Here is a 22,770-nt window from a genome sequence, read left to right as displayed (position 1 = left end):
GTTCCTGAAGCTTCCACTGCGATGCTCTCATGGCGAGTGACTCCTGCACACTTGGTTTGGCGACTTTCATCCGCGAGCACAGATTGCACTGCAATCCTTTGCTCGAACACGGCGTCATCGCACAGCAGTGACATTGACATGGCGACCAGTCTATGTGCAACCCCTACTGGCACATTGTGTCAGCTCTTTGGCAGAGCGGAAACGATAAGGTAATTTGTTATCTGATGTTCGATTAGTTGAAAATCTGAAAATTAATCTCAGACAATCTTTGTATTCGATTCATTAAAGTCATTTTCTTGAGAGAAATGCCAAAAATTCTCTAGTTCCAACATCAAATGCTTCATTTTCTTTGTTGTACATATGGTAGGAAACTGAATCTGTGCTTTGGATTGTTGATCAGACAAAACATGCAATTTGAATATGTCACTTTCAGCTATGGACACTTGGGTTTAGAATCGCTCTACTCCCCCAGAAAAGCACGTCCGTATGACGTGTCCAATGTGAGCTATTGTTGTCCAGTGATTAAAAAGATGCAGTGCTTAATAATAAACCTATGTGTGGAAAATTAAAGGCTCTTATTCAGGTAAGAACCAGGGACAGGTCAAACAAACCGGGCAGCTACTGTTATGCATTCTGGTGCCATATCATTAAATCAGATTAAAGACCAGCTCCTGTGCATTTACATTTTAAAAGCAGGTTGTTAAATGCTGCTTCTTTTGTTCACATTACTGTGAAGAGCTCCGTGCAGCTCTCCTGAAGCATATCATTTAGGTAACAGTGTTTTATGGAGGGAACCTCTCTAAACAGCCACTGAGTCTAAGACGTTACAAGTGGATAACAGAAACTTAAAAGAGGGTATGGACAGAACTCGCTCGGCAGCGTGTTGTTCTCAGCAAACAGACGTGACAAGAAAGAGAACGCAGCTTTTTGTGAGCTTCAAACATCAAAAGCATGACAACCCCATGTGGAGTCGCAGCACGGCATTGCTTTTTCCCAGCCTGACGTGCGTCACTGTGTCAAACGCTGTACAGCAGCCGCACATTTAACACACATTTGACACTTCCTATTGAAGTGAAAGTTAAATATACGTGCCTAAATGTGATCCGGATTTCGTTTGTAGAAATTTGACGCTACATTTGACATTCCTTACAGGCATTTATTTCCAGTAAATACATTAAAAAAACAAACTAAATGAGCTGTAACACACTTAAAATGACTCCTGTGTTGTCCTTGGAGAGAGGAGAAAACATGCAGTACTCCAGTGTCTGAGTGGCTTTCTGAGTTAGTTCTCGATCATAGGCTTTCAGACAGAGACAGATGGGCTGAAGGGCCGTGGTGCTGCTGCTGCTGCTACAAGCAGGAATCTTCCCATGAGGGGCATCATACTACAGGTCCCCAGGAGGGTCAAAAAAGCTCACAGATCAATACACATTAGCTGCTGCTCGAGTGCTGAACATGGATTAGTTGACATCGTGGAACCTTGAGGCTCGCACTGCAGTCTGAGTGTGTGTGTGTGTGTGTGTGTGTGTGTGTGTGTGTGTGTGTGTGTGTGTGTGTGTGTCAGTGTGAATTTGCTCTCATAAAAAGTCAAGTAAGCACTGCAGATATCTGACGTTTGAATAAAGCATGACTGCTTTCTTGATTTCTTACATTAAAAATATTTTATAAGTCAATCATACATAATAAAAGGATAATATTAAATGTGAAATGATGTAATCTCAGGCTTTTAATTTCCAAGATGAGTGTCACTCCGTATATTCGGCTCATGTTAGACCCTTGTTAAAATCAAATAGAGAATTTAAAAAACATTTACTTTATAAACATTCTTTCAAAAAGATGTGTGAGTGTATTGATTCACCTCTCATGTTGGTGCATTAAGTTTGTAGCAAGAGCAGGGTGGCGATTAGCTCAGCTTAGCACAAAGACTGGAAGTGTAAATGACCTTTTGGAAGGTATTTTTCTTAAGGCTTTATATATTTTTCCTGTTAGGGTCGCTATAAAGACCAATGCTTTTATTTTGAAAAGGTATTGGTAAGGCTAACGGTAGACACGGTTAGAACGGCAGGCGAATATAGAAGGGATATTAAAGGAACTACCGGCAATAAAGCTTTTGTGAACCATCACTTGAAATTAGATAATTCAGCCTGGAATGCTACAGGAAGTGGGTAGCGGCTAGCTTCTTTCGCTAAAGTTAAAATTTTACATTTAAGTACACACTGAACAAATAATATTAAAACATATTAATACTAAGCTTCAGACGTGATGTTAGATAGAGCCTGGCTAGATGTTTACCCTTGATTTCGGCCTTATGCTAAACTAAGCTCCTAATTGGCTCCAACTCACTTAAAGTAATAATACTGAAGATTTTATTTAAATAAATGTCTGTTAAGTCACTATCTGTCACTGAATGAGGTAACACAACGGTGATTGAGCCTATGGCCCACTGATGAAAGCCTTTGCATCTGCAGTATTATGAACTGGGTGTCTTTTTTGGGGAAAAAATTACAAGCAGTGGTTGGTCTGCCAGAGAGGGTAGACGGAGCTAAGCAGCAAGTGTCGCGAGTAAACAGTAATCTACTATGGCTGAACAAACAAAGAAAAGATCGACGACTACAGATACAACTTCAAAAATAAGTGAAAATCCAAAGAAAAAGAAACAAACTCAACGCTCAGATGAAGGCAAACAGTCTAAAAAGGAAAGCGACCGTCAGCGAGGAAAATCAAGTTACAATCGGAGCCGACCGTGGACGTCACACATGCGACACTGTCTGGATATCTGGGAAGTGTGCTCCCGCAATTACCGTTTATCGCCAAAGGTGCCGCCAAAGAGAACGAAACTGAGATCTTCGAGATTACAACTTTAATCATGTGAAATGAGTGACTTTTTGGCCACTAGAGTTCAGCAGAAATAAGCTATTAATACAATATTGACATTCTGTATATTCATAATTTTCATTAACAAGTTGTTTGGCAAACCTGTTAGCATAAAGTTGCCTGTGTAAACATCTAGCAACATTAGCATTCTTTTAGTGTTTCTGGCGCAGCTGATAAATGTTGGTCTCCACCAACTAAACAGATCTGTCTCATTAGCTGCTAAATGCTTTATTAATTTGACCAACTAGTTGTAAAAGTTGTCTGTTATTTCTTTCTTAGCAAGTAGTGTACAGTGGGATTATATGTCTTTCTGCAGTAAATGCCTTTTGCGGCTGGAAACACTGAGGAGTGCAGTGAGTTTGAACTGATGCACCAAGTGGCAGGACAGAAAAACCAAAGCCTATACCTTTAAAGAACATTTGTAACATCTATACAACTTCCTGTGTGTTACCCAGATAGTTGATGACACAAATTAAAAGCCCTCTGAAAGCTTAATTAAGTCTTTCATACAAAGCAGGCTTTGAAAGGTGTCTGTTTTTTTGGAACGGAGACTTCAATCTCAGGAGAGTGTTGATGCTTGTTTATTCTGGCAGCGATAGGTAGGCCGAACAGAGGACGACTTGGCAGAACAACAAAGAACTACATTACTGCTGAAGGAGCACCAACTAACTTTAATACACCAGAGAAAAGCTATTTGTTAAACTTGATAGACTGGCTGCTAAATAAACAGCTCACGTTCTCCGAACGCACCGCCAATCCTGAGACGGAGCAGAGTGAAGTGGGCGTACCTCACATTAGCATGAGATTACACTGAGATGTTTCTGTTGATACCTCTTCTACATGCCCTGTTTGTTCCTTTCTGCCATGGGAGAAGTTGTGGAGAAAGTTGATTGTCTGACACGGAGGTTTTATATTAAGAACACTGAAAGAAAGTGATGGGAAAATGGGTAACACAATCTTGTTTACAACATTTTATTCTTAATTAATCTTTTTTCAGCCTTTTCTCTTGACAAAATATATTTAAAGTGCTTGAGTACTAATTTAATTTCCATAAAAATAATATAACTTCTCCATTTTATGTTGATGTATTTAAGAATCAATTTTAAAGTATCTAATTTAAAGCTACCCTGTTTTGTTTTTGACCACTAGGAGCGCTATGGAGCAATGTTTTGAAGTGTGGGCCCTTGTTTTGTTTATAATCATGTATGCCTCCAGGGACACATAAACATGCCCATACATGTTACTAACATGCTAAGGCATACAACTCTGTCAGCAAAGGCAGAGAGGAAGACTAGGAGCTAGTAAACGTTGCTAAAAAATACTAGTGTGAACATTTTATAAGAATCAGCGCTTAAATTTTTTTTGACAAAGAAACGTGTTGAATGTAGGGCTGTCGATCGATTAAAGAAATTTACTAATTAATCGCACAATTTGCTGTGATTAATTGCTTTTTTCTTCTTAAGACTGAAGCTTGTAAAAATGAATATTCAAATTAATGCAGAAACAACACAAAATAAGTTTAATTACGTTAAAATACTTTTGTTTTATAGCATATTTTTAACTTTAAAGACAGATTATCTTCTTTGAACCACAGATGTCCAATAAAACCCTCAAGGCCATCAAAATTAACTGTCAGCTTGAAAGCATATTTCTTATGTACTAAAAAAAATAATTACAAAACCCAGGCCTATAAGTGCCAGTTGGATTTCAAAACCATCACTGTCCTTATCCATCTTTAGCCAGGATGGTTCTGTGTGGCGGCGAGTGAGCTGCCCGATTGGCCGCTTTCCTCTTCCTGCCCGCTGACCCCGGGCCAGCCCCGCACCTGACTGCCTGCGCAGTGCTGCTGCGCACGGGACGAGAGGAGAGAGAGCAACTCGGAGCTGTTGCGCAGTCGTGAACTGCGATTACTCTGAGCAGCATACATGGGAATGAATTACAATATAATATATTTCACTGGTCTGAAAAAGATGCTAAATTTGAAGAAAAAAGTTCAGAGTCGAGAGAGAGTCGCTAAATTGGCAACACTGACAGGAATTGCAACAGGAAGCAGAAGGCTGTGTTAATTTCATTATTTTCTTTAACTCGTTAAATATTTGAAATTAATCGCAAAAATTAACGTGTTAATTTTGACAGCACTTGAAGTATTTTTTTTTAAACGGGAAGTGAAGAGAAACTTTGTTTATGAGAAAACTTAACGGACACTTTTTAATATCGCAATTATACCGGTCCCCGACATCTTATTACCATATTGATATTTGAAGATTCAAAAACTTGGATAATAAAAAGGCTCAGTTTGCCGTCACTGATATTCACCAAATTAGAGATATTCCCGTGCAGATTGTGCCAGTCTGTCTTACGGGTAATGCAGAATTAAGTCAACACTTTCATATCGGTTGTCTCTGTACTTTAAAGAAACTTCAGGTATGTGTGCAAAAACATCATATTCTTAAGTCTTCTGAAAAAGTCGACCCAAGTTTTAATGATAACTGCTGAACAAAACATACTGACTCTGCAGTTGTAGCCTATATAGTCCTGGTGTACTTTCAAAAGTGCTTACATAGCAGCTCTGAAAATGACTTCTTTTACAGCATCCCATCCTATTGCACAGATTAGGCCAGCAGTATTTCATAAATACAGTTTGTACGGCTTCAGGTGGGCTGAGATGAAGATGTTGTGTTGCTTTACACAACAAGAGAGACACAGAGGACGATTAAGAGATTTAGAGATTTGACTATTTGACTATATTGAATATTTTTGATAACGATATGACCAAGTATTTTTTATTCTGTGTTGACGTGTGACTCTGTTCAGTGACAGAGACCTGTAGGTGGTTTGTGGCGACTGTCGGATACACTTTCTGTTTCAAGTGCCCCCCTCGTCTTTCATTGAATCAATCATTCCTATCTCCTGTGAATTTTAAGACTTCATCTGCACCAAAAAAGTCTAAAGCAAAAAAGTGAAACAGAGATGTGTGTGTGCGTGAATACAGTTTGTGTGACAGCCAGAAGCAGGAATCAGTCACAGAGACAGGGGAAAATCGGTTGTGGCCTTTAGTTTGACATTTTTGACCAAAGCAGTACACGTGTTCGAGCACGTTTCGCTTTGAGGGCAGGACTTTGACAGCACGACACACATTGGGGGTAAATACGTCTGCTTTTTGGGGCACACATAATGCACCTGTATTCTGCCCTCCAGAGGTCTCCATATTATGTAATCAAATTTGGATATTGTAAGAAAAATCCTTTTTATTTTTGTGGTTTTGGCCCACATGTCATCTGTTATAGTTGCATTTTACTCACTGATTTAACTGCTGAAAATGTGTGAGCAACACAAGACAGGTTGTTAGCAAATCCCATTTTACCATGTAATCTGGTGGTAAGTGAAAACATTCAGAATTTGACTATAATAATTGTTGTCCAGACTATGTATTGCACTATATTTTATTTTATGAACAATTATGTTGGAGTAATTTTGTGCCTTGCTCTTTATCAGTCATTTTGTACAGATATCAAGTAGCCTTTAGCCTAACTGCTGTTTTTCAACTTGGACTCTGCTAGGAAGCAGCAGTTCTTCTTACATCAAGTAAAAAGTGGTCAAAATTACAAATTCGAAGGTTGTTAAAAAACTGAAATGGCTAGTTAGCTAGCATGACTCGTCAGCTAACAACAGAAATTATGAGCTGTGCATCTGTTTACCTTCACTTGCCTCCCTCATATGTGAAATAAATTTGTTCACATGATAATTAATAGTTTTTGCTGACCGAATATACGTCATACCTACGACTACCTCCATTAGCTAGCTTGACTAACAAGCTAACAGTAGCCTATTGGATGAATTTGTACATCTCAGATTGCATGATGAGTCATCAAAAATATGTTTTATTTTTCTACTAGGCAAGAGAGGTTTCTTTTTTTAATGTAAAAAGATACTCAAAAGTACTTTGTTGACATATTCCAAACATTTTTTGATTAGTTAACACATGGGCCTTTGAACATTTAGCTTAGTTTTGTTTTTAGCTTAGCGTGGTTTTTAAAAAAAACACTTCAGTCTGTGAGACGTGTTTTCCTGTTGGTGTTATATGTCTAGCAGCGACTTCAATTCATTGGTGCTCTATGGGAATTTTCTGACAAACACATTTTTTAGTGAAGTGTCCAAAGCCTTGTGTTGGGTGACAAAAGCGCGTAGTGTCGTAGACAAAGAGGGAAACGCAGAGGGAATGTTGTCCCCTCTAGATAGGAATGTGTCCTCTTGCCCAGGTCACAATGCTCAATTCAGCGCGGGCCCCCGACAAAAAAACATGCCACTCCGAAATACCAGGTGACGCTTTGTGTGAGCCAGTCATTATATCACTGTCACACGTCCGTCTGTCGGCTCATTCAAGACCGTCAGACGAACAGACGAAGGTTTGTGGTCGAGGCCTCTGCACTTTCGAAAACCATGAATCACACCCACTCATTGTCATCCGCAGAGTGGCTTAGTTCATGGTAATTACATTTAATCATAGTTATTACATCTGAAGGTGCTCTGTAATGACTCACTCTGTGATAGAAAAGTTAACTCTCTAGTAAAGCAAAGTAACTTTTTTTGAAAGGTGAATTACATCCACCTGGAGACGATGGTCATGGCTGTGTGTTTTTTCGCCCACAGGTTCAGCCTACTACGACAATGTGCGGCCGTTAGCTTACCCTGACGCGGACGCTGTTCTGATCTGCTTCGACATCAGCCGTCCGGAAACACTGGACAGCGTGCTGAAAAAGGTCAGTGTGACATTAACAGACAAGAACAAAGAGTGACACTTTACAAGGTACATTTTGTCTCGGGACATCAAGCTACAGAGAAGCCTTAAAGAATGGACTCTGATATTTGAAGTCTTTCTGATTACATAACTCAAGTACACTAAAGGCTGCTGCAATCATTTCTCTGCTCTCTACTGGCCATGAAGCAGTTCTTTCATAGCATACTCGCATGCAAAGTAAAGAGCAATATCTAAAGTCGTATTTTTTGGCCACTTGGGGCTAAGGGAAACAAGTTGTTAACAGCATTGACATGTTACCACCATTAAAGTTGATGTTTTAAGTGCCTATTATCACATCCAGTGCTTTTTACATTTTTATTCATTCTAAGTCGTTTTTTTTGATTGTCTGGCAAAAAACAAGTCCAATATTCATATTTTAATCTCTGATTCTAGTGGCCAAGGAATCTGCTCTTTTACTTCTAAATGCTCCCCTTCTCTTACCAGCCAGGGGCTTACTTTTTCTGTCTGTTGTTTAAGGCCAAGCAGGAAGCATACATTTTTTTATGCCTTTATTTAGAGAGAGAGGACAGTGGATAGTGTCCGAAACAGGGGAAGAGAGAGTGGGGATGGCGTGGCAAAGGGCCGAGGGTGAGAGTTGAACCCGGGGCTGTTTCATTGAGGACTATAGCCTCTGTAGCCTCACGGTTTAGCCGCTGCACAATTAGCTTAGACATACAACTAAACTCTGTAAAGCAGGTAGCAGCTGCAAATTGGGATGATAATTACCTGCAGGTTCATCTTTACAAAAAACACTTTACACATTGTTGATGGATGAATTGATATTATAAGTTCAGCAAAAGATAGCATGAGGCTGTTGCAGTCTGAGTTAGCCAAATGAGGTCTGTATCTTTGTCCTGCTAGTTGTGTAGCTGATGCTTTGTCTTTGCAATGTACTCTGCAGGACTTATTTACTAAAAGGGCTTCATAAATTGAGCTAACTCAGGATGCTGAAGCCTCAAAATAAGCTTAGGCTGAGCTTCTGAAGACATTTTTGCATAAAGGAGGACAGTGGGAGGATAATCTGACTTTATCCTGTAAGGCTATAACTTTCTTCTAACAAAGAAAATTTGCTTTTACTGAAAAGCGTCCTGCAATTTTTTCTGTTTGGTTCTTTTTTCTGCAACATTTTCTGGATGCACTTGTAGTTCAGATACCGATAAGTCTTAACTGTCATTCACGTCTGATGAACATGCGAGTTATCAACTTCAAATGTGAGCGTTTGACCTTTCAGCCCACCGACATTCCTGCACTCGGGATCATCACTCATCAATGACATCATCAATACAAGACAAAACAAAACACACATCTTCTATGGTGGACAAATTCTCACAAGTACAGGGGGTCCACTTGAGAACTAACTTGACCTTTGACCTTATTAGATGACCCTCAGTAGCAGTGGTGAATAAACTGATCTTACAATGCATGCACAGGATGCCAAAGTGACACGTTAAAGGGTCCCTCTATTCACAGGCAAAACAAATAACATATCCTTTCCTATCTACCATAAGTGCTTAAGTATAGAGATGTACCATCTTGTCTCCATTTACATTGTCATGCTCTTTGTAGCTTATTTTCCATCCACAAGCCTCTGTTCTCTAATAACCCTCGTGTAGTATACACAGCTTTTTCTTCTGCCATTTCTGACAAGCCGTCCGCCTAACCAACTCCTGCTCCTCCAATTTTCTTTTAAGAGGGACTATTCTTTCTCAGGGCTGCTAAGCTACAAAAATACCTCCTCAGTCCTTATCACATGCTTTTTGTATCCTTTATTCTCTTCAGTCCAATCTCTCATTCAAATGTCCCATGTCAGAGTGTTACCCAACCTAAGATGTTATCCCGGCTATCACCCTTTTTTTTTTTTTTTTACGCTTCAACCCCTTGCTTTGCTGCCGGCGACATTTTCTCACCTTTTCTCTTTTTTCTCGAACTTTCTGACGAGCAGCCGGCGAGCAACCTTGCATCACATTCTTTCTGTCTTTTTTCTGTCGTCCTGCCTATTTGAAGTTTAAATTTATTTGTGAAGGAAATGATGAAAGCTGCACATTGTACATCCAACCTTTAAGGCTGCAAATTACAGAATCCTCATGAAGGAAAGGAGCAGTTAGCACAAACGGGAGAGGCTGACTGACCAACAAGCTCAAACAAACAGCACTGCCTAATGTGTCTCAAGTGTCTATAATTGTAAACATATGTTTTACCAACCACTATTTCTGGATAGGTGAATACAGCACCCTGTAGCCAGTCAGTATAAATGATGATTATGGTTTTCATGAGCTTAAGCCAATGTTTCAGAAATAGGTCATGAGTTTAACTTCTTCCCCAATGCAACTCAACCCACCTCAGAAATGTTTGGCTAGTCACCTCTTGGATTTAGAGAACATTTTGAGAGATTTAACAAATAAGATCATTTTACAATGCCTCCTCTGCTCTGACATTTGTAGTATTAAATTGTATAAAGAACAATTCCTAGCTTACATCACATTAGCTAGCAAGTAGCTCCATTCCGAGCTAAAGTTATGTTAGCTAGCAAGTACATTCCGGGCTAAAGTTACATTAGCTTAGAATTTACACTTCTGCTATTTTCCCTAACACTACCAAACTGTAACGTTAGCTAGCCACTTCCTAGGTAACGGTAATATTAATGTTAGCTACCGTTAGCTATCTGGTTGTAGCTAACTGGTCATAAATTTGACGTGAAACGATAATTAATTAGATGCCCTAAATGTACACACCTAACAGCCTAAATCCAATCAAATTTTATTTGTATAGCGCCAAATCATAACCAGTTATCTCGAGACACTTTACAAAAAGAGCAGGTCTAGACTTACTCTTTGTCATATTATTAAAAGAGAGGCCCAACATGAATAACCATGAGTAGCACTTAGCAACATTGGCAAGGAAAAAATTCCTTTTAACAGGCAGAAACCTTGAGCAGAACCTCATGTTGAACAGCCATCTGCCTCGACTGGATGGGCCGAAAATGGGATAGAAGGAGATGCAGGATAGAGACAGGCAAAGAGAGCAACAACAACATATGTTCTTGTTACATCAACAGCAACAGGTCATACATACTGATGGTTACAATGCCAATAATAGTGGTACACTAGTGTAAAGATTAGCAACTAATGAATTAGTGAGAGAAGCATAGCAATGATAAAGGCTGTAGTAATCGTAATTGTAACAGTTGAAGTCAACAGGTCTACAACACAGCAGAATGACATTACAACAGCTTTTGAGCTTCCCACCCTTCGCATTACATTAGATGATTGTGGTTGCTGTGTTAAACTGTTCAAATTGATTTAATTTAAGCAATTCAATTTTTTACTTATTTTCTACATTGTAAGATACTGTCTAAACATGATAAAGACTCTACTGCCATGCTAGCTGTTTTGTGAGGCTGCACTTTGGCACTGTGATGCTAACATCAGCATGCTAACAGGGTCAAAATGACAATCCTAACAAGCTAACGTTTAGCAGGTTTAATGTTTACATGCATCACTTTGCCTATCTTAGCCTAGGTTGTTCACATTTTCTTATTAGCGATAAATCAAATTATTTAATGGAGTGAATTTTGGAGCCAATGGAGCTTGATGAAAAGTGAAATGTTTTCCAAAGTTATAACAATTCACGCTGTGTGTGTGTGTGTGTGTGTGTGTGTGTGTGAATGTATCAAAATGGTGCACAAGCCAACATCATCACCCCATTATTCACACTGCTAGCATGGCTAAAAATATAAGAAGCAGCCCTAAAAACTCAGCATGCGTAACATCTGTGTAATCCTAATGTAAACCTCTCACTTCATTAAACCTCCCTTAATTGGAAGACACATTACAGAGGGCATGAACTCAGTGCCCTCAGTGACAGCTACAGCATTTCCAGGTTGTTTTGATTAGTGAGTCTTAAAAGTGCAGTTTCCAGCCAGCTGAAGTTATTAAAAATCTTCAGCCTTTATTGTCCTCTTTTGATTTACCACACTCTCAGCTCCGACAGCTCTCACTCTGCTCTTTATCGCAGACAAAACTCTCACTTAATCTTAGCATTAACGCAAACAATAGGCTGCTCTTCCTATGGCTCCTTTGTGACTCATCTAAATTGCTGCTCATTACTAGTTGCGTACTGTTCGACGGATGGGCCTATTGAAAGGCAACAGCTCAGTCCGCACGACAGCACAACACACTGGAACCCCTGACAGCGGAGACGCATACATTCAGCAGAACAGATCTCTTTGTAAAGGAGAACAAACGGAGCAAGTGTGCGAAGCGGTTGCTTGTGCCGTGGTGTGAGGAGATAATGACCGGAGTCGCACAGACAAAGACTTTAATAGTTTGAGTCATGTCAGTCTGCTGTAATGAGTATTGTCTGTGTCTGTCTTTCTGTCTTCATCCGGTGATTATGACTAAGAGTGTCACGATGTTGTGAGCTCATGTTGCTAAAATAAAAGCTGTATTGTTTCATTCCATGTTTTGTATCTTTCATATGAGGTCAGCTGTTGTTAAGTGAAGTCATGTTTTTAAGATGTAATGTGCTGAATGATGTGCTGAACGGGGCCTAAAAGATCAGTGTATTTCCATATTTTAAGTTGTGTTTGGAAAAAGTACTGCGTCAAAAATGCTTAAGAGATGTGGGGGTGTGGACGTGTCGTGGCTAGGTGAAATATTAACCAGGAAGTCCAACTTATCAGACACAAAGAAACAGTGATTTATACTCATTTGTAGCAGGATTTTACAACTTTTGGAAGTTAAAAAGGGCAGCAAATATATAGCGGTTTAAGGGTTAAAGAATTATATTAATATAGTCTCCCTATAATAGCAGCATGTCATGAATCAAGCATTTTCTTTGAAATCTGAATCATCATGATGGTTTGAATAGAAATGTCGTGTTCGTTTTGTGAAATAATTGCTGTTAATAGTTGTAAAAGCAAAAAAAAAAGGTTAAATTAAATGTACCAGGATTATAAAGCTGTTTCCCACTGGTCAAAAAACTCACTAACACCAGGCTTTTTTGCTTAATGGGCAAGGTTACACTCGGCATTCGGACCCGGGTAATTATTGCCTCAGCTCTGATCAGCAATTATGGGAACATCAAACCAGTGTCGACACGCTAATCTCTGCCCCCTCTCTGGATGCTATGCTCCACCGTTAACTTCTGTGACTCCTTGTCATCTCAGCTACAAATTCCGCCGTCTCAGTCTGAGCAGCGCTCGAACATTGTTCCAAATTTGTTGCGCCGGGTTTAATAAACAGACTGAATGAGTAATAGATACAATAAAGACCTAACCACTGTAACATCTTCACTGTTTAGTAACCCTGTTTCAGGGGCATTTGTGACGTAAGACGGTAACGCAGCAGAAAAGACACCAAAAGGAGTATACTCCACTGGCAATCAAAAAAGAGACAATTTATAAGTGGGTCCTCCCGGGTCTGAAACCGCGTCAACACACTAAGTTTAGGTGGGATAAGTTTTTTGTTTTTTTAAAAGAGTGGGGATGATGCGCAGCAAAGGGCCGATGGTGGGAGTTGAACCCAGGGCTGCCACACCGAGGACTGTAGCCTCTGTATATGGGACAAGCGCCCAGAGCAACACGCTTTGTGATTAATTGAAAAAAACAAAACAAAACAATTGTTTATGTTCTCAATCAACTGATTCAACAGCCAAAGTTTTCAAGACTTCAAATTTGGAAGGTGAAAAATTACTTTGTTTAACAAACAATGCTATATGAAGAAGCTGTTTCAGGGGTAAAGGGATCTTTTATGAAATGAACTTAATAGATATAGACTGTTATTTTCCAAGGTTTGCACTTAGTCCTGTCGTTCCACTGGTTTCACCGTCTTAATACTGATGCTTAATGTTTTTTCTAAGTTGTGATTCTAGCTTTTTGGCAACAGTTTTGGGAGGAATTAATTTACTAACTCCCTGACTCCCTTAAAACATATCCAGTGGTTTAGGATGATTTGAACACACATCGCCAGATTTATCACCAAACTTTAGCTGCCAAACACATTAATGGTTTTGAATTGTAATTTACAACAGTTACATACTGTATGACTGTTCTGTTCTTGTGTCCTCACACTTCTGGCAACATAATGCATTATCCTTAGTAAGAGCCGTAGTTCATTTCTAACAATCCTGTGCACTGACTCAGACCTGTTTGTCTTGTGATACACAGTGGCAGGGTGAGACGCAGGAGTTCTGTCCCAACGCCAAAGTGGTGCTGGTCGGCTGCAAGTTGGACATGAGGACGGACCTCAACGTCTTGAGAGAGCTCTCCAAACACAGACTTATTCCTGTCACACACGAACAGGTGAGGAAAATATCTATTATATATGCTGGGGATAATTTTCTGTATCATTGAAACCAATCCGACATCTGCAATCAACAGAGTCAAAGCCAGCCTGAAATTAACTGCTGTTCCCGTTGATATAACCTAACAACATTCAACATCACTTGACATGTGTGCAGACCTGAAGAGTCTTTTTTTGACTTATAAGACATTATAATACTTGGAACACGCTTGATTTGTGTTTTTGAACGTACACTCCTTTGTAATTTTCCGCTGCAGTGATTTTCATTTGCCTGTAGTAACACTGATTAACGCACAAGTTTAAAAGCATCATCCCAGACAAATGACACCCATTACTTTCATCCCTTGTGCACATAAACAAAACTTTTGAAAATGACATTTGCTTCAGATCATAACTGTAACAAAGACGGAAACACAAGGTGGATAAAAGAGACGGGACTGAACAAAGATACAGACCAACAGCCGGATGTGCGATAATGCAATTGTTTTGTTTGTGTCTTGGAGCGATGAACAGTGGCATGCATGAATTTTAATAGCCTATTTTCATGTAAATGTGTATTCCTGCTTCTTGGCAGCCTTTTGTCAACATATTAATAATTTCCAATACCTCCGACAAAGCAAATGTAACCACTCTCATTTTCCTGTCAGAAACGGCATCAAAATTGGTCCATCAAGATCTCAGATTACTTTCTCTACATAAAGTGATTCATCTCCAATTTAACAGAAACATCTGATCACTGCAAATAAATCTTCCTGAAACTTTGACAGAAGCAATGTTTCAACTTTGAATCTTTCAGTCTGTCCCAACTACAGACTACAGTGAGGCCACTTTTACCTTGTTTGGCTGAAATAAGTCCTCACTCAGAAACACATAAAATATTCATCTCAATGCACGTCCTGTTTTGTTTTTTAAATGGCAGCAATTTTCCCCTGAAGTCACATTTAGGTTGGGAAGCTCACATGCTGTTATAATGTTGTACTGCTGTATTCCAGGTTTGCTAACTGCAAAACACAGGGAATCTGACAACTGCAAAGACAAGGGATAGTAAACATAAAGACAAATATCATATTTTAAGATTAAACAACATATTTGATAACTTATCCGCTACCAACAAAATCACAACAGCTAACTTATGCGTTCAACCCCTTTCTAGCTAACATTACCCTTACCATAAATAACCCAGAGCTAGCTAACATAAGCTAGCTTACAGTAATGTTAGATAACTTTACTGTTAGCTATCTTATATTAAGTAGCTCATGGTAATTTTAGCTAAAAATGTAGAACTTTGCTGTTAGCACAATTTTCCAGTTTGGGATTCATAGTCCATCCATCCATCATGCTTTCAAAACCTTTACAAATGGTAGTGCTAGCTAACTTTACTGTTAGCTAGATTATTTTATCTAGGTCATGGTAATGTACGCTAGCAATTTAGACCTTTACTGTTACCACAGTTTTCCAGTTTGGTATAAATAAAGTACATCTATCTATCTATCTATCTATCTATCTATCTTGTATCATGCTTTCAAAGGGTCATGCAAGCTCGGTCGAGGCTAAACGCAAAAGCTAGCTGTCTAATGTTAGCTAATGGATTATCAATTTTTTTTCCCCCCCTTTTAATGAGGCCTGATGTCCCTTCAGATTTTCACTATTCATTTTCTTTTCAGTTGCTGATCGATCACAAGCGGTGGAATAAATATAAATAGTCAGATTCCCACCTTTACCTGCAATGCAGCAGTACAACATTATAACAACCTTTTGGCATCTCAACCTGAGCGTACTGACACAGAAAAATGGCTGCTGTGTAAATATGATGAATGGCATTACATCGCTTAAATTACTTGTTTTCATGTGTGATCATAGAGAGATTCATCAACAGAGGAAACCATCAGCTTTATAGTGTTGAACAAGAGAGCCCTAAATCTCTTTAAAAAAAAACATCAAAGCACAAAAACATTTAAAATAGAACACAGGTTGAAGTTGAGCTGAGCTGAAAATATATCCCTACATTATTTCTTAAAGGTCCAAAGGACTGAACTGCAAACAGCCACAAACTGGTGCTTTACCTTTCAGCCACTTGACCAACTGATGTGATCCCCAGGGGGAAGCGCTTCCACCAGAATGAACCGCACATCGACTGTGTGACTACTGCTGTAATCGCCTTAAGGTTGTCAGAAAGAGGCATGAAGTGTTGGAACGTTTCCATTAATGCAAAAATAATGCAGCCTCCCTGGAAGCACATCTCAGGCCTTTAATATTTTTTCATAGAGAAGGATTATTATTACCACATCCAGCTGCTAGATGCTCCCTCTTTATGGAAAATCTCTAACACTGATAGCTGAACACCTACGCTGTCAGAAAGACGGTGTGTGGAAGTTTTATTGCCAACCAAGTTAATGAATCCAATTGAAGACGAACTCCAAAAAGAGAGAGCGAAAAAAAATAAACTCCAGAAATATTCAGATAGCACCAGAGTTCATGCGCAAGTCTTGTTACACTGTACACAAAAGCCAAGAGTCGGTGTTGTTTTGAGTATGCAAAATTAAAGCGCCATATGCAAGTTCAACAAGTCCAGATTTAAGCTGTTGCCAACCACTGCTGGGAATAAGCAGAGCTTTTACGCTTGAGTTTTACAGCTGCACAGATAGGCCTTGAATATTTCATAGCTGTGTGGAGTATCTTAGCTTTTCTGTATGCCCCGGCTAGCGATGAAGCCTGTGAGAGTGCAGGATATTATTAAGTGGGGAAACTTTGCTGTATAAGACCAAGGGCAACAGTAAGATATCCACTAAAGGATAAAGTAGCAGCATGTATAAATGGTGATAATAATAAACTTCTTGGGAATGTTCCTAAAGACTGTTGCTACAAGTGTTTACAGTCTATGCCCTCACAGTACTGTGTTATCTAAATGCATATATTCCACTTTATTTAGGAACATAAAGCTTCATACAGTATCCAAGAGGTTCAACATGGTTTAAGGACAGTCAAGAATGCAAAAAGCATCATTTCCACAACACAACCCCTCTGTCCCTTTTTAAACACATAAACACAGCAATTATCCTGCCATAGCTCTAAGTACCACCACTCAGGAGCTCTCTTGCTGAGTCACCTGCTTTTAGACAACAAACAAACACAAACTGAAGCATACGGCTGGGAAAATGTTTGTATTTTAAATCTGAATTACTCGTTTTTTAAGTGGCAACTGAAAATGTCCCCATACTGTACAGTCCCTGCTGGACCTACAAAGGTCTGTGGTGCATTTTAGGGCCATTGAGCTCATTGTTTTGGGTATACAGCCTTGAGGTTGTGGTTCAGTCTCAGTATCCACATCAATCAGCCAAAATGTATGCTTCCTGCCCCAAACCAATTGGCAAACTCACAGTTAGCAACTAGCTTTTAGCAACAAAGGAGCTAGCTATATATCTCAGGAGATGGTGGAGACCAAAAACAGAGATAAAAAAGGGGGTAAAAACTAAGTTGCCTTAAACAATGCACTAAATTAATATGCAAATTATTCTCCTGAAAGGCAACCTGCTACCTGTATATGTTGCAACTTCCTTTGCTGCCTCCCAGTGGCCAAAAATAACCAATAAATGCTTGCTACTCTTTCTGTCCTCTTAACAGACCCATATTTTCTTTTGTCTTGTTTTTAGGGCACTAGTTTGGCGAGGCAGATCGGTGCCGTGGCCTACGCAGAGTGCACCTCCAAGTACTCGGAGAACAGCGTCCGTGATGTTTTCCACGTCACCACCCTGTCGTCCGTGTCCCGCATCCATCGGCCTCAGCTCAAACGTGCTGGCTCACGTCGCGGCCTCAAGCGGGTCTCCCAGCAGCCGCCCCGGACTGAGATTCATGAGCAGGCTCCGGCCATCAGAAAGGACCGGGCCAAAAGCTGCGTGCTCATGTAGGACCAGATTCTGTGTGCGCCGATGGACACGAAACCATACTGCACATGAACTTAATTTATTGGTGAATTCTTGTCAGATCTTTGCACTGCATAAAGGACGATATGATGAAAACCAGAACGAATGCTTTCCTTTGGAGTTCTTTGAGGAATTGTTTGTCCATCTTTAGCAAAGCTCTCCTTGTTATCTTTCTGTGTGGCCGTGTTCTCATCAGGGGAGGTCATTGTTGTGGGAAAAGCTACTTCTCTTTAACGCTTTTACTTGAACAATTGACTAAAAATGGTCATGGACACTAACAGGAGGTTTTGCAACCTGGAGATATAAGGAAAAAAATAACAATAGGAACTGTTGACCTCTTTTATGTTGCTTCCTGTTTTGAAATGCTACTTTTTCTTTAAGTGTTTAAATGAAGCACAATACGATGCACGCAAAATTTTATGAGTCATTCGTAAATGTCAGAGAATGAATTAACTCTGCTGTTTCACTTCATAGGACGAGTTGAAAAGAAAATCTGGACAAAGAAAAAAAAAAAATGTGGGCTGATGACACTAATTTTCATAAACCACAAGTGCTTTAATATTAAAATCTGAATAATCACTGACCACATAATACTGAAGTGTTGTGAAATTAATATCGTTCTAATAATGCACACTGGGAAGTAAAGTCATTACGAGCAGTAAAGGGTATGACTGTTACAGTATGTTGTACATGTAATAATAAAATAAAAAACTTGCTCTGCCGAGTGTTGGAACAGATTTTATATGGAACTTACTCATGTGACTGTCATGGATCCTGAATTATCGTGCTTAAAAAGTACAATAGGAAACCTGTGATTCATTTTACTTTTGTCCTGGACAGAATATTCCTCACTGTAACTCAGCTCATTGGAGCAGAGAGCTCGGTCGTTTCCAGCTCTCTCAGGAAGACATGAACATTTTTCTTTAAAAAAAAAGCTCCCTCTGTTAGGGAAGTTTTCTGAACTGAATCAACAGCACAAAAGTAAGAGAAAATAAAGTTGCGGAAATAAAAAATGATGTCATTAATCTGCACAAGGCAGCCAATCTGCAAAAATAATCTGTCTCGCAAATCGTACATGTAATGATAAACATTTTGTGACCAGGCTTCCAGTTTTTCCTGCGTGAAACCATTCGAAACCCCACTCATCCTCACCCAACCAGAGCCTTTAGCCGGAGCCTTTAGCGGTCCAGGACATGCAGATGCGTCCTCGCTGGAAGTGTTCTATTTTCAGCTGTGCAGTTCAAAGGATCATCTGAGTGATTGTGAAAGGGAGCCAGCTATAACAAGTAGTGAAACAAGTTGTTGTTAAAACAAGTGGCAAACTTAATGAATGTATCGTAACCACACTTTTTTAAAAGAATGTGCATCCATGTAGACAAAACCAGCAAACATGTTGGTCCAGGCATTTAAATGATTATTTTCACACTCAAAATAAACACCCTAAAAGTATAAAGCAAAAATCCTTTCAATAAGAATATATTCCCCTCACATTTAAAATGAATACGGCTGTTCTGGACTCTTATACACAAATCTTGTTGTCTGACCTTTAACAGTCACTCTTGCTCCATTTGTTTCCCAACATCATGGATGAGGCCCTGCAGCAAGTCGCTGCCTCCGTGAAGCAACGGCAAAGTGACATTTCACAGCATCGCTGCCATGTGGCCGTGCAGGGAGCGTGAGGTCGCACCACATGCCTGGGGCGAGACCAGGGACCGGTCTCAAGTCAGTGGGGAGAGGGTGTCCACACAGATGGAGAAGCAACAATCCTGCATGTATACAGCATATGACATCGTCTGCATAGTAATTTAATCACAAGAGCTAGTAAGGGTTAATATAAGCTGGACACACTCATGTAAAATGTTTTTCTGCAGCAAACAAACTGTATAAATAAAGGTTGCCACCTTGTTGCCACCCATTGGTTATTCAACTGCCCTTTTAAAGCTTTGGGCTCTACATACTGGCCCCCACCATGATGGTTTTCTGGAACAAGAAGTGACCATATTTGACCCAAAGAGCAGCGCTGGAGAGGAGTGAAGGGTTGGCAGAGTTCTCAAAGCCAAACAGTCAACACCCTTGGCTAATTCACTGATAGAATAGCTAGTTCACCCTTGTACACAGCCATGGTGAACCCAGTATATCTGCTGTCAGAGCTAAAATAGCAACAGAATAAAATTAGAATCTCACTTACCAAAAAAGTTTGAGCACAGACTTCTTGGATGGCCAGCTGTTCCATAACCCACAGAACACAAACAAGGCCAAGAGGTTCAGTTACTGAATTAACTGAGGTGACACCTAGCAGATATCTAGCGGTATCTACCTTTCACTCAAAGCAACCATACCCAATATTATGCATGACTTGTGGCAAACCCCATTTTTGGTACCAGGTTCTGAACATGTTTAAGTGCCCAATCAGACAGAATGCGTTTTAGCAGCTGGAGGCGGCTTTTTTGTAGTTGTTTTCAATGAGAGGGAAGCTTTTTGCGTGCTGCTTTTGCTTTGCAGAGCGCATTGCGTTTCTTCACTCTGTGTGCCTCTTATTTTTTGAGCGCCTCGAGTTGAAAAAACTTCTAAACTCAAAGCAGAAAAGCGCCTGACATCATTGGCGTTTTTTCTCAATGTCCAATCGGATGAATGTAGAGGCGTTTACAATAAAACAGTTAGGTTAATGACAGCTAATGATTCGGTGGTTGCCTTAACAACAGTAGAAAAAAGGGTGCAGCGAGTTGCTCTTTTTTTTTAACCGTAGGCTTCAACAAAAAAGGCAGTGTGGTGCATCTCGACTGGCTCGACTTGCTCTTGGAGCCAGCCTCAAGTGGCCACTAGAGGAACTGCAGTTTTTTGCATTTCCCAAGTTTGCAATCTTCTTGATTGCCCTGGAGGTTTTCGCTTAGTAGTGAGATTTTCTATTGAAGCGTATTGCTGCCACGCTATCAGTATCACATTATAACATGATAAATTATATTGTTATAACATGAAATTGATGAGTTAGGAAACGACCTTATGGCTAATTTACAGGATTTGATAAAGTTCTACTCTATTTAGTTCTGCTGCTGTGGAGCTTGGTGGATGTTATTGTGTGCATGCTCACACTAATTAGGATTTTAAAACGCATGGGGCCTTACAAAACGAAGACTGAGTCTGACCCTCTGGAGGTTGCGACGTTTCTCACTGATCAGCTGGAGGGGAGGCTCCATGGAAGTGCCATTTTACACCTGAAGTACCTATCACAGGGAGTCCAACTCCACCGGAGACCAACTTATCACGTTATAACAAAATGAACTAATTCACATTCTGTATTGTCATTATCATAGAAAAGATCATCCTGCTGGCTACAGCTCTCATTACACTCTACTCTTTAGTTCTGCACACCAGCTGCGGCCCTGTGAACGACCAGTTCAACCAAGTTAGGGGAGGAACTCGTAGGCTAGTGTGACCTCTGCCTCAGGCACGGGGTCAGTCACTGTTTTGGTGGGAGACATGTTTGTTGATACTCCAGAGAATGTGAAAGATGTCACACTGCGGCTTCTATCGCTTCCAGCTGAAGTGAGCAAACAAATTTAGCAAACACTCATCCCTCTTGTCCTTGCAGACCCGCCTGGCTCAATGACATTCCACTCGACGGCAAAGTTCTCGTCTTTTAATAGGAAGAATTTTTCAGCTCCTGTCAGGCGCTTCCCACTTAGTCGGGGGGATTTGTGTGAGAAAAAGCTGAAATAAGTAGACAAAATGAACTCTAAATGGCCCAGAAGCTTAAGATGTAAAACCACAGAGAGGAAAAGGCTATAAGACTCCCACATGGACAATGTTGTAATCCAGAGGCGCTTACAATGAGTAGATTATTATGCAGTTCCTGGAATTAAAGCAAGCAGGGATGAGTCCTTGGTGGAGACGCAGAGTGGATTCAATACAAGAGCAAATGGAGGAGGAAGATAAACGAGAGAGCAAGTTGACACTCTCACGAAGTTTATGTGACGCAGTTCTTAAAGAGTTTTTAGTCGACAAATAGCGGTGACACGACTTTGTGGTCCTAATTGAGACAATTACAAAAACCGAGGGTTGTAGGTGTATGAAATGGTTTTTGATGAGGCGGGATGTTTTTGGGAAGATAAACCCTCTGAGCCCCGAGCATTGGCTGGACCTTTGTCTTCATAGACAGATATTTGCATATGAATGCAGAATCTGTAGGCGAGTGACAAAATATTTGGTGTCGGAAGCGTTCTGGTTTTCCCGTTTGTAGTCCGAGAAGTGTTGTCCACTAGTATTTCAGCTGGCATCAGTTGGAAGCAAGAAAAACAGTCCGTATGTAGAGCAAATAAGGCACAACACATCGCAATCGGCTTTCAACTGCAGCGTTTAAACCGATTTCCCGCGTGTTAAGTTGCTAGTCGGACTGTAAAAAATGAAGGGTGGAATGAAAAGGAAGTTCAGCCCAGAAATCCTCTTTTATCTGAATAACTGCTGGTTGCATTGGAGGCCCCCCACCCAAAATCTCCCTTCGATTCCAGAGGCTTTTATGTTATCAGACTTTAGCTGATAGGTTCTGAGATTGGCCGGACCTTGACCTAGAGATACTGGGTTGTTTGTTTTAGAAGCAAGGCTCTAGGGATAACAATACTGGTCGATCGGTCCGACACTGACATCTAATACCAACTCTTCCATTGATTGATATAACATTTTGAACAGACATCAATGGTTCCAAGATGATGTTGACTTTCATGATCCACTAACTTTTCCTTTACCACCACTATGGTGTTGACACTTTTAGTTAAATATCTCAAGTACTGAATGTATTGGAATGCAATTTGGTACCAACATTTGGGTTTCCCCCAGGATGAATTTTCTTACCTTGGGCGATCCCTCGACTTTTTTAAAATAC

At 40.1% G+C, this 22,770-nt stretch overlaps 1 protein-coding gene across 1 annotated transcript in view; it reads left to right on the top strand.

Moving 5' to 3' along the window:
* The window catches only part of LOC138593169 (rho-related GTP-binding protein RhoN-like), a 38,657-nt gene extending 20,019 nt beyond the window's left edge, over positions 1-18,638 (top strand). Inside the window, exons 3-5 of the mRNA XM_069664055.1 lie at positions 7,525-7,634; positions 13,839-13,973; positions 17,625-18,638. Of these exons, the coding sequence (XP_069520156.1) occupies positions 7,525-7,634; positions 13,839-13,973; positions 17,625-17,879 (500 nt within the window). The 3' untranslated portion in view covers positions 17,880-18,638. The remainder of the gene's footprint in view (positions 1-7,524; positions 7,635-13,838; positions 13,974-17,624) is intronic.
* Positions 18,639-22,770: the final 4,132 nt, after the last annotated feature.

This window comes from Semicossyphus pulcher, unplaced genomic scaffold (genome assembly GCF_022749685.1).
Source record: "Semicossyphus pulcher isolate SPU_LCO1_2020_fin unplaced genomic scaffold, fSemPul1.0.p SCAF_16, whole genome shotgun sequence".
NCBI classification, from domain to species: Eukaryota; Metazoa; Chordata; class Actinopteri; order Labriformes; family Labridae; genus Semicossyphus; species Semicossyphus pulcher.
Note: the sequence above shows the minus strand (reverse complement) of the source record. Positions and strands in the feature narration are given on the sequence as shown.